Source organism: Sceloporus undulatus, chromosome 5 (genome assembly GCF_019175285.1).
Source record: "Sceloporus undulatus isolate JIND9_A2432 ecotype Alabama chromosome 5, SceUnd_v1.1, whole genome shotgun sequence".
NCBI classification, from domain to species: domain Eukaryota; kingdom Metazoa; phylum Chordata; class Lepidosauria; order Squamata; family Phrynosomatidae; genus Sceloporus; species Sceloporus undulatus.
The window spans coordinates 100,338,586-100,351,385 of NC_056526.1; the positions used below are offsets into that span (position 1 = coordinate 100,338,586).

General features: G+C 39.8%; 1 protein-coding gene across 1 annotated transcript in view; it reads right to left on the reverse strand.

Annotated features, from left to right (window-relative positions):
- The window catches only part of CRACR2A (calcium release activated channel regulator 2A), a 135,929-nt gene that overhangs the window by 38,041 nt on the left and 85,088 nt on the right, over positions 1 to 12,800 (reverse strand). The window contains exons 7-10 of the mRNA XM_042469236.1: positions 10,964 to 11,059; positions 8,717 to 8,904; positions 4,761 to 4,832; positions 2,575 to 2,623 (exon numbers count right to left, since the gene is read on the reverse strand). Coding sequence (XP_042325170.1) covers positions 2,575 to 2,623; positions 4,761 to 4,832; positions 8,717 to 8,904; positions 10,964 to 11,059 — 405 coding nt within the window. The remainder of the gene's footprint in view (positions 1 to 2,574; positions 2,624 to 4,760; positions 4,833 to 8,716; positions 8,905 to 10,963; positions 11,060 to 12,800) is intronic.

A 12,800-nucleotide genomic window follows, 5' to 3' on the forward strand; every position in this document is an offset into this window, starting at 1 on the left:
ACAACAATAATATTACACTGATAATGATGGTTGATCTCCTCGATGAATTACACCAACTCCAGCAAACCTCATCTTGTGTACATACTGTAGTTGTTCAGCAATTTAGAGGTGGTGGTTTGGATGTCTCATCACTCTACTTATAGTCCATCACCCAGCACACTGAGCACTGTGAGCAGTGAGGAAACGGGTGTCAAACGGGGCTCCCCTCCCTGTCGTGGGTATGGAAAGAATGAGGGGCCATCAGGCATGAACTAATTTTGGGGAGAAAGACTTTGGGTGCATACAGAGTCAGTGACTATGGGATAAATGGCAGTCCGGACTGGCAGTGACTTTCTGCTTGGCTACTAAGGCTAGTTACTAATTGGCTGGGGAGGAGGGAGACTGGCATAGATGTTTGATCAAATAGGCATGGTGGGCCGCCCCACTGACCACTTGCTGATCATGAAAACCTTGGGCCCCATGTCCTCTCAATCTGTACAGGCATATATCTTATGATGGATTTATGATGGAGTTATGATTGATTTATTATTGATTTATGTTCTCTGCAACTACATTAAAGTTGGGCCATTCTGATAGCCTTATTCCTTGCTTCATTTCTGATCTTTGCATTTTCAGTGTTAAAGACACTTAACAGTGATTTAATATTGTCTCTTTCTCAGCAGTACTAAAAAAGTACCTAAAGGGCCATTGTTGTTCTTGAGATACCAACCTCCAGTCACTGTCACTGCCTAATATCTATCCTTCATAGTGTTAAAGTATTTGGCACATTTAATTTGGATCCTCAGCAAAAACCTGTATGACTTGGGAGACCCTACAAGTAGTAGTGGTACCATCAGCAAAGTCTCTTGCCCGACAGAAGCACACATTTATAAGACTGCATATTTCCAGTTTGCATTTTTTTTTCTTTCATCAATGTGATTTCCTTACAAATGCATTCTTCAACAATCTGACCTGCAAATCAAGTCTGTAACTGGTTTCTAACAGTGGTGTATACAAGTCTCAAGTCAAGTCTCATGTATGTGAGGGGGTGGAATTTCTAGAATAACTAGAAAATCAGGATGTACACAAAGCTTGGTATCAGCTTTGGTTGATACGCCAACTGCGTCCCTACCTGGACCGACAGGACCTTGAAGCAGTAGTGCTTGTACTGGTAATCTCTCAGTTAGATTTCTGCAATGCGCTCTACTTGGGGCTATCCTTGTACCAAATTCAGAAGCTTCAATTGGTTCAAAATGCAGCAGCCAGATTGGTCACCGGAACATCTAGGTTTGACCATATAACACCAATACTGAAATCTCTTCACTGGCTGCTAATCAGCTTCCGGGTGCAATACAAGGTGTTGGTTATTACCTTTAAAGCCCTACATGGCTCGGGCCCGAGTTATTTGCGGGAGCGCTTCTCCCTACAAAATCCGCCCCACACTCTCAGAACATCTGGGAAGTTCTTACAAGAATATTATAATACCAGGTTAATGACAACTTCACATAAGGCATTCACTGCTGCGGCCCCAAGATTATGGAATGACCTACTGGAAGAGATCCGTCTCATTACTACCTTAGAGACCTTTAAGAAGGCACTCAAAACGGATCTCTTCCGGTGTACTTATTCACAACATTCCAAATAAAAAGGTTATGATGACTGCTCTTCCTTGACTGATTGTTGGCTAATGGACGAATTGTAATTTTTAGAGAATGAATAGGAATTCTTGGTAAATTCAGTGTTAGTATTTTATTGTTGTATTGATTGTAAATTGTACTAATCTGTGAGAGAGGCGGGAGGTATAAATAAACGATGTTATTATATATTATTATTATTAGGTAAAAACAATTATAGAATTTTAGAAAAATGAGGTTTACTCAGCAACCTGTCACCTCTGCACTTTGGAAGAGCCTTTTACAGCTTTTCATAGCCGTATGAGCAAGACACACCCCCATAGCATGGGGCACATTTCTTGGAGGGGAACATGTAAAGTACCGCTTCCATCACATTACAAATAGGCAAAAAGAAGTAAGATGGAAGCATTGTTCAAAGGAAGAAAACTGGTTTCTATTCCCTAACATTTCTGGATGATATTAACCCAGTAAGTTAGTTACGAAAAATATACAGATCACATGTCAAATCAAGTCACAGTGTCATTGATTGCCAAGTCAAGTCCAAGGCGAGTCACTGAAGCAACTTGAGTTCAACTTGAATCCAAGTCAATTGGCTCTAGTCTACATCATTGGTTTCTAATGACCAATTACAAAGCAGAGGTCCATAACACACTGGCTTAGTGCTAGGGAATCCTGGGAACTGTAGTTTATTGTGGCACGAGAGTTCTCTGACAGAGAAGGCTAAAAGTCTCACAAAACTACAGTTTCAAGAATTCCCTAGCATTGAGCCAAGCAGTCCCAAACTGGATCATTTCTGCAGGATGTTTTGGACTAAAGACTACAGAGCTAAGAAAAGCATGTGCTAGGAAAAGAAGACTTCTTTTATGGAGCACTGTTTCTAAATACCTAATAAGTCTAAATATCTAATAACTTTAACCGAGAAACAAAATTTTAATGTCAAATTACTCAGAACCATACATACCTGGTATAAACACATGTCATGTTCATCTTTCAGATATTTGTTCCTTTCTCTGTAGTAGATAGGTACCAAATGAAAGAAAAAGAGAGAAGTTTTAGAAGGTATGAAATGTTTATAGTATCATAAAATCCTAGAGACCTCTAGGGCCATCCAGTCCAATCCCCCCTGCCATGCAGGGATTCACAATCAAAGCATCCCTGACAGATGGCCATCCAGCCTCTGTTTAAAGATCTCCAAAGAAGGAGACTCCACCACACTCTGAGGGAGTTTGTTCCACTGCTGAACAGCTCTGTCAGGAAGTTTCTCCTAATTTGAGGTGGAATCTGTTTTCCTGTAGCTTGAATGCATTGATCTGTGTTCTAGTCTCTGAAGCAGCGGAAATCAAGCTTGCTTCATCCTCAATATGACACCCTTTCAAAATACTTAAACAGGGCTGTCATATCACCCCTTAACTGTCTCTTCTCCAGGCTAAAGATACACAGCTCCTTAAGTGTTTCCTCATGAGGCATGGTTTACAGACTCTTCACCATTTTGGTTGCTCTCCTCTGGGCATGCTCCAATTTGTCAACATTCTTTTTGAATTGTGGTACCCAGAACTGGACACAGTATGCTAGGTGAGGCCTGACCAAGGCAGAACAGAATGGCACTATTACTTCCTTAATTGAAACACTATACAGTTGGCCCTTCTTATACACAGATTTTAAATACACGGATTCAAGCATCCATGGTTTGAAAATGTTCAAAAAAAGTATAAATTTGAAATATCAAACCTTGATTTTCCATTTTTATAAGGGACACCATTTTCCTATATCATTATATTTAATGGGACTTGAGCATCCATGGATTTTGTTAACCACAAGGGATCTTGGAACCAAACCCCAGCATATAACAAGGGTCCACTGTACTTCTATTGATTCAGCCTAAAATAGCATTGGCCTTTTTAGCTGCAGCATCACACTGTTGACTCATGTTCAACTTGTGGTCTACTAGGATTCCTAGATCCCTTTCACATGTAGTCTCGTTAAGCCAGGTGTCCCTCATCCTGGATCTATGCATTTCATTTTTTCTACCTACATGTTTATATCAATCACTTTTTAATGTATTGCTTATTTCTAATTTATATGACATACAGCTAATGTTTGATGCCTATACTAAAAATATATATCTGCTCTGCAGTATAATCAAGATGGTCACATATGCAAAGTTCTGTACTTTTATCAAAACAGAATACCTAAATTCTGCAATATGTGCTAATACTATATATATTGCATCTGTCTAAAGAGAAGCAAATCTCACATTTATAATTGTTCTCCCCAAGGCAACACTATTGTTTTTATGACATTTTAAAAGTTCAAACAGTACATGTATTGTTGATCAGCTACCCAAATGTTCGGCTGTCCCTATTTAAAAAAAATCTTTGTTCTAGCATTGGTTGTTATAATTATGTTTCCATATTAAAATGTTTTAAATTGCTTTGATTTATTCTTATGTTGTACATATCTGTTCATATAAACCTCTTAAACATTTATTCCTGCATTATTAAAATATTATAATAGGAAAGAAAATAAATAAATAAATGAAAACTTCCACTCAGAATAACATAATACCATCCTTCTCTCTTGCTCCCAGGGCCAAGATATTTTGCCATAACTGAAAAATAAAACAGCACACTGACAATTCCACTTATTTGAACTGACCACAGAAATAGCCAGAATTTAATTTTAACACAGGCAATGGGAGTGAGCAAGCTACACCACCACAGCAAAGTAGCTTAAAGCATGCATAGCAGGCTTCTTACCCTTCAATATTATTCCCTCAACATCAGTTCTGGCCTCAGAGGGAGGGAAGGGGCAGGCAAAGCTACACCATGGCTAGGCTCAGAGACAGAAAAAGGCCCCTTCTTCTATTTAACTGTCGTGGCCCAGGCCTCAGAGGGAGAGAAGAATAGATGGGCTTGATCCCCTTCCCTTCTCCTTTTGTTTTATGTCTTTTTTTAGATTATAAACCTGACATGGGGAACTATGTAATTGACAATTTGTAAGCCCCTCTGGCAGAAAAGTGGGATATGAAAACAATGAATGAATGAATGAATGAATGAATGAACATCAGTTACCTGAAGCCAGTGTTTTACTTTATGAAATGGTTGGACTGGCCCCATCTTCCTTAAAATCCCAAGTTTGTATTCTTACCTTAAAAAATCCAGTTGCTTAAGAAGCCCTGATTTCTCCCTTTGCAATGTTTCTGTCACTCTGTAAACCTCTCTGGAGGGGAAATAAAACAATTATTTCAACATGTCTTATTGCTTTGGGGGAATGCCACTAAGATCTGCGTTCTGCACTAGAAATAAAAAATCTGTCAGTTTTGCTTTCTCCCACATTCAATTTTATAATAATAATAATAATAATGAAAATAAAAATTATTTATATCCTGCCCCTCTACAAGAAGCAAACAGGGCAGCTTACAAAGATTAAAAAACATGTATTCCAAAATCCCCAATTCCCCCTCTTAAAATACAATTAAATGATGTAAGAATTAAAACATGCATAAAAAAATTAAAAATTTATACAGCAAACTATAGACCGTGACTAAAGTGCAGTCGGAGTTCTTAGAGTTCTTCTGATGACCACAGAAACTATTTGGGAAAGAAGAGATCCATCTTTATAGCTTTTTCAAAGCTGTTTAGGCTGGTAATATGACAGATCTCATCCGGCAGGCCATTCCACAATCTGGGAGCGACAGCTGAGAAAGTCCTTTGGGAGGTTGTGGACAGTCTTGTTTTATAAGGCTGTAGCAAATAAACCTCTTTATATCCTAAGTATGAAGAACTTTGTGCATTTGGGTAAATCCTTTAAAAACTAATTAATACAAAATTCTCACCCTTTTGCAACTGTAAAATTCAACAGGTGCAGCTATTTCAAGAATGGAGAGGGCTATGTCTACCAAATAGGTGTTAAGGATTTACAGCTTTTTTGGTAAGAAAAATGGAAATACTAATTCAAACTAACATGCTTGAATACACAATGGGGTCAAATTAAGATTTTTGACAGTTAGGCTTTGGTGGTGGTGGTGGTGGGGGAAGCTGGTCAGTTTCTGCAGAAATAATTCAGTTTGAGACTGGTTCAATGTTCTGGGAACTATAGTTTTGTGAGACATTTAGCCTTCTCTGTGAGAGAGCTCTAGTGACACAATAAACTACAATTCCTAGGATTCTCTAGCACTGAGCCAGGGCAGTTAAAGTAGTCTCAAACTGGATTATTTCTGCAGAGTGTTTGGACCTTTGAAATCTCAAGTTCTTTCCATCAAATTTATGAAGGAATTTATGAATGATGATACATTCCTATTAGAAAAACAAAAATAAATGAAATCCCCACCACTTTCATCCCTACTCAGGACTTCCTAAGATAGAGGTGAAATTCTTAATGATACCAGGTTAAATCCCATGGCTAAATTCCACTAGAAAAGACCCTCCAATTCAATGGAAATTTAGTAAGTTCTGTTATATGCATTCTATTTTAATTCAATAAGTAAACTTTTTTTGGGAATAATTTTTTGATTTATTTAGCTCCCTGGTTGAAAATGCATATTGATCATGATGTTTATAGTACTTCAAAATAATTTGAAGGGAATGTTATTTTCCACAAATTTATTTTACTGCTCAGACAAAAACCACATAGTGTTCTTGGACGAACAGAACAGTATTTCACTTAAATCTGTTTTTAGTCTATGTCTTGGAAACAAATTGCTGGTTGTGTGGAACAAAATGAGAGGTCATTCAGTCCTTTCTTCGTCTACAATGCTAGAAGGACTGTTAAGTTCTGAATTACATTCTCAAGCTTAGGAGGAAAAGAAAAAAGAAACAGTGCAGTTCCAGCATCTGTGTTAGAACATTAATTAATTAATTAGTTATTAAGTCAACCAAAAGGGAACAAAAATCTTGGTGCTTCTTTTCAGAACCAAGGTGCTTTCATCAGGCTCAGATAGTTTAGAAATCATATACATATACCTTGGAAAGTGATGGTGTTAGCATAGGGTTGCCATAACCCGGCTGCAACCGGGTTTTTCCCGGTTTTGGCGGCACCTACCCACTCCCGGCACGGGTGCCATCCAAAAACCAGGTAAAGCCCGGTTGCAGCGGGGGTGCGGAGCAACCCGGGGGGCCTCGCTGCCCTCCTGCTCCTCCACCGCGCATGGCCGCGCGGAGGAAGAGGAGGGCAGCGAGGTCTGGGGCGGAGGAGGCTGCAGGGAATTGGCGCCTCCTGCGAGCAGCCGCGCCAACCTCCCCGCCTCCCTGCAGCCTCCTCCCTCCTTCCTGGCCTCCGCAGAGGCCAGGAAGGAGGCTAGGCCCCGGTGATCACCGGCAGCCTCGCGCCTTCCTCCACGGCCTCTGCGGGGGCCGGGGAAAGAAGGGAGGCCTCGGCGATCGCCCGAGGCCTGGCCTTTCCTCCGCAGCCTCGGATTGCGGCGAGGCCCGGGGCCCAGGCAGGGAGGGAAAGCCTTAAGTGGAGGCTTTCCCTCGCCGCTTGGCCTCCGCTCCCCTGCCAGTCCATCCCCCTGCCATGCAGGAAATCCAAATCAAAGCATCCCCAACAGATGGCCATCTAGCCTCTGCTTAAAGACCTCCAAGGAAGGAGACTCCACTACACTCTGGGAGAGTTTGTTCCACTGTCGAACAGCCCTTACTGTCTGGAAGTTCTTCCTAATGTTGAGGTGGAATCTCTTTTCCTGTAGCTTGCATCCATTGTTCCGGGTCCTGTTCTCTGGAGCAGCAGAAAACAAGAATACTTAAGAGATCGCCTACTTCCATACTGTCTGTCCCGCACTCTAAGGTCCTCGGGGAAGAATCTACTTCAGCCAATAAAATCTAGGCTAAGTTCAGTCACCCAGAGGGCCTTTTCCATCACAGCTCCGAAGCTATGGAATGACCTGCCTAAGGAGATCCGTGACATTTCTACTCTTACAGCCTTTAAGAAGGCTCTTAAGACGGATCTCTTCCGGCAGGCCTTCCCTAACTAATTCTACTCCCCATTTACTGTGACTTATGTCACTCTGTCCACCAATTCTTCTCTTAAATTTAATGAGAAGAATTAAATTAAAATTAATTAAAATAAAATCCTTGCCTCAAGAAGAAGAGCCCTCCCTCCATGACATCATCATCAGACCTGAGAGGGAGTGAAAAAGAGAGGCCCAACTTCCATCAGGCCTAACTGTGAATGTACTCACTTTGCTCTCTTTAATTTTATTGTATTTTATTTATTTATTGTATTTTATTTTATTATCTTTATTTTTACTGTTGTAACCCGCCTGGATTCCTTGTGATTGGGCGGGCTATAAATAAATTATTATTATTATAATATTATTATTATTGCTCCCTCCTCAATGTGACATCCTTTCAAATATTTAAACAGGGCTATCATATCACCTCTTAACCTTCTCTTCTCCAGGCTAAACATCCCCAGCTCCCTGAGTCGTTCCTCATAGGGCAAGGTTTCCAGACCTTTCACCATTTTAGTCGCCCTCCTCTGGACACGCTCCAGTTTCTCAATGTCCTTTTTGAATTGTGGTGCCCAGAACTGGACACAATATTCCAGGTGGGGCCTGACCAGAGCAGAATACAGTGGCACTATTACTTCTCTTGATCTAGACACTATACTTTTATTGATGCAGCCTAGAATTGCATTGGCCTTTTTAGCTGCCGCATCACACTGTCGACAAAGTCTTTGCAGCCAGTTCTAGCAATGCTTGTCTATTGTACTAAACTTTTCAATAAATCCTTACTACTTTACCCATGAAGCTTGGTTAACACTCTCCCTCATCAGGAGGAAGCTAGAGACAGGGTCATCACAGATAGTGGAGAATTAACTTGATCATCCTTTCAGGAATCTGTAGTTCTAGAGATCACTCACATTTCCTTTGCCACCCTCTTTTTTTTAAAATAAACAATTTTATCAGCATGTAACACATAAAAACATACATACATAATGATACGCATACATAAAAACATTGGAAAAAACATGTAAAACATATATATATATTTCATTCATATGTGACTGTTCTATAAAAAATAAACTTCCTAGTACCTCATAGCCATCCTTTTTAGAGAAGATTTCTGATTTTCTGTACATTTAAGTATTTCTAGATCACTCACATTTCCTTTTCTTCCTGCAACTTTTTGGCTTCATCTTGGAGTATCTGCAGCTGTTGCTGAGCAATTATTAGTCCCTCGGATGTTCTTTCCAGTTCATTCTGCAGCTCTTGGTTGGTGAACTTTAGTTTTGTATTTTCTATCTTTGTGTCATTCTTGTCATTGTGCAGCACTTTACACTGTTCTTCCAACTATACAGGAAAGAATAATAATGTATAATTAAAAATCAGTTGCTGTTAACATAAACACATTTAAATTGGACTAACATGATGTAAATACAAATGCAAAAATACAGTTGTCATTTACTGTATGTAGCTGGTGGCCAGTTATAATGATGTCATTTTAACTACAGAAACACCTTCTGTAGGTACAAGTGAAGGAGTGTAATCTCCTCCTTTCCTGCAAACCCCCATTCAGAAATACTTTGGAACATGTTGTCAGTGTTGAAAAATGTCACAATAGTAGAATGTATATATATATATATATTTTAAAAAATCCTGACCTTTATTATGAGGATCATGTTGGATTTTAATCATTACATATTGGATAATTAACCTATAGGTCACTGGTATTAAAAAGTGCTTTCTGCCAGAGGGAATTAAAGACATTCTCAGACTTCATTTTATATGTGAAATATGTCATAAAGAAAGTGTTTATGCCTATAAGAATTTCACATTGTTTTCAAATTGAAATATACCTAAAACATGTGGCAGTCCACTATTAATACACCAGCCATATATAGAAACAATTTGTTCAGAATGGTGAGCATATTTTAATTAGTTTGTTTTGTTTGAAAGTAAATGTCAAAAATAGCTCTAGTTCTAATCATTCTGCCTGAATGAATTTGCTTGAACTTGTGTGTGTGTGTGTGTGTGTGTGTGAGAGAGAGAGAGAGAGAGAGAGAGAGAGAGAGAGAGCCAATGTGGTATTGACTGCTGGACTATGGAGACCAGGGTTTGAATCCCCACTCAGCCATAGAACCCACTGGATGACCTTGGACAAAGCACACTCTCTTGGCCTCAGAGGAAAGCAAAGGCAACCCTACTTTGAACAAAGCTTGGCAAGAAAACCCTGTGATAGATTCATCTTAGGGTTGCCACAAGTTGGAAATGATCTGAGCTCACACAAAAGCAACAACAACAATGTAAGAAAAGTGGCATAGCTTCCTTTTTATCTAGCAAATTAGTGAAGGTTAAATAAATTTTTAAAAATCATTAAATAAGTTCATGTTGGGCATAAATGGAAGAACCCATTTTAATATTGAAGAAAGGGAACTGACTCCAGAAAACTTTAGGAAGAGATAATCTATTTTTTTTTTACTATGGCCTTACTGAAAATTAGCAAAAAAAAAAAAAAAAAAAAAAAAAAAAGGGGGGGGGGGATGAGTAAAACTGAGATCAAAAAGTCTGCCAACGCTAAGCTGCAGACACCAGTCTGGAGCAAGCAGGGCACCAAAAAGTGAGAATCAAGAAGGTATTTAAACTTTAAATGAACACCATAGAACTGAACTGTGCACTGCAGGCAGGAAAACTATTACACTGGGCTTACTCCTCAACAGATATGCATAGTATTCCCCTGTTTCAAATACACTTTGGGGAAAAGGCCAGCTCCATAAGAAACCATGTATTTACATTCCTGGGCAAAGTAGGAGACCAAGCAGCCATGTGTTTACCTGGCTTTCCCTTCTTCTTTCATTTGCCACTCTTAACTTCCTGATGTAAAGAGCCAAGCAGGGAAGAGGCAATTGAAGAAGAAGGAAAAATATAGTACACATGCCATGTCTGGCAGCCTAAGACTTGAAAAAAGGAAAATGTAAGGAAGCAACTGGCAATTCATGTAGATGGTGGGTTGCATTCTGCCTAATGAGTCACCAGTGTGGGAATCTGAAATACATGAAAACCTTGCTCTAAAGTAGGTGATGACGTAACATGCAGAAGTGTGGAGGAGTTAAAAGCAGAAAAAACAGGCAACAGTGGTTTTCTAGGGGAAAGCATCTTTCTCCCCCACCAGATGATCCAGAAGAAGCAAAATTCATCACATTATCTTCAGAAAGAAACTCATGAATGCAAATGAAAGCAGAACATCACTTAGGAATTAACTGATAATTCAGAACTTGAGCATCTCCTTCCCAAGGCAACCACATCCAAAATGACATGGCAGCATTTCATAATGCATGGCATACCTCCCACTCAAATACAAGTTTTGCTTTAAAAATATCACAGCTATTTTCACTTCAAAGCATGAACATACTCTCTTCTGTTTATGAGCTAGTTGTTCCAGTTCCTGTTCTTTCGCTAGAAGTTTATGCTCAAGATCCTGACTTCGGGATTGAAACCTTGCTGTATCCTACAAAATTAGAAGAAATAACCATAAAGAACAGAAGTCAGAATATAACTAGAAACAGAAAAACAAAACATTTTTTAAAAGCAAGGCAGGTAGAAGTTCACATATACAGTCTCATACAGATGCACTGTGAATTCCCCATCTCAGAGAAAAGTCAATAATGATATGATCACTGCTACTGAAAGGATAGATTTATAAGTAGGATAGATTGACAATTTGTAGTCCAGCTCAGCTGGAAATTTTGCTGAAAAATAACTGTAAATCTCCCATCTGAAAGATATTCCCACAGTATTTCCTCAAAGGAAGTATAAGATGTGATTGACAAAGACAAAAGAGTGGGATTGCCTGTGTATGGAAGAATATGAGCAAAGGATGTAGCTGTGGAGGAGTGAGTTGGCTTACAGAAGCATAGAATTATAGAATCATAGAATCGTAGGACCTTACCACACGGGGGCTTTTTGAGCGTCAGTTCGCATTGGCCAATGCGTATTCGCGTTATATAGCATTGGAGTTCCACACCTGTGAGCTCTGAATACGCATTGACCAATGCGATATAACGTAAATACGCTTTGGCCAATGCGTATTCACTGCTGGGTTCCAGACTGAAGGCAGCCGGCTCCTCTGTTTTCCGAGTCCGCAAAATTAGGGGATCAGCTGGATCCATATTGATGGCCAGTGCAGAACCTCTGCTGCTTTGGCTGGTGTGTACATCCAATCCGCTGGTTCTCCCGAAAACCACTGGTTACAAATCTCCCATGATGCTGTGCTGGAATTTCCCCGATCTCCTTCCAGTGGCCCTTTCCCCTTTTAGCACAACCACAGGGGCTGGGAGCGGTATTTCCACTGAACGAGATAAAACAGAAATCTTTTGTGTCTGGGGAGGGGGGAATGTATGTGTGTGTGTGTGTGTGTGTGTGTGTGTGTGTGTGTATACACACACACACACAAAGATGTGTGTGCAAGCATATACATGCAGCATTACATTTTCAGCAGCTCCACAGTTTGTGTGTGTGTGTGTGTATATATATATGTGTGTGTATATGTGTGTGTGTGTGTGTGTGTGTGTGTATGGATGGATGTATATATATACAGTGGTACCCCGGGATACGAATTACCCAGCTTACGAATTTTTCGGGATACGAAAAAATCCCATAGGGATTTATTGTTTCGGCTTACGAAGGTTTTTTCGGGTTACGAAAAAACCTCGGCGCTATTTCGCCACCGGAGAGCAGCAGAGAGCTATTTTTTTCCATTAGCGCCTATGGCAATTCAGGTTACGAAGGTTTTTCGGGTTACGAAATTAGCCGCGGAACGAATTAATTTCGTAACCCGAGGTACCACTGTATATATATATACACACACACACACACAAAGATGTGTGTGCAAGCATATACATGCAGCATTACACCTTCAGCTGCTCCACAGTTTGTGTGTGTGTATATATATGTGTGTGTGTGTATGTGTGTGTATATATATATATATACATACACAAACACAAAGATGTGTGTGCAAGCATATACATGCAGCATTACACTTTCAGCTGCTCCACAGTTTGTGTGTGTATATATATATATATATATATGTGTGTGTGTGTGTGTGTATGTGTGTGTGTGTGTATATATATATACACACAAACACACACAGACAGCTGTGTATGTACACATATAAATACGGCTTCACACTTTTGGCAGTAACAATATAAGTGTGTGTGTGTATACATACACACACACACACACACACACAT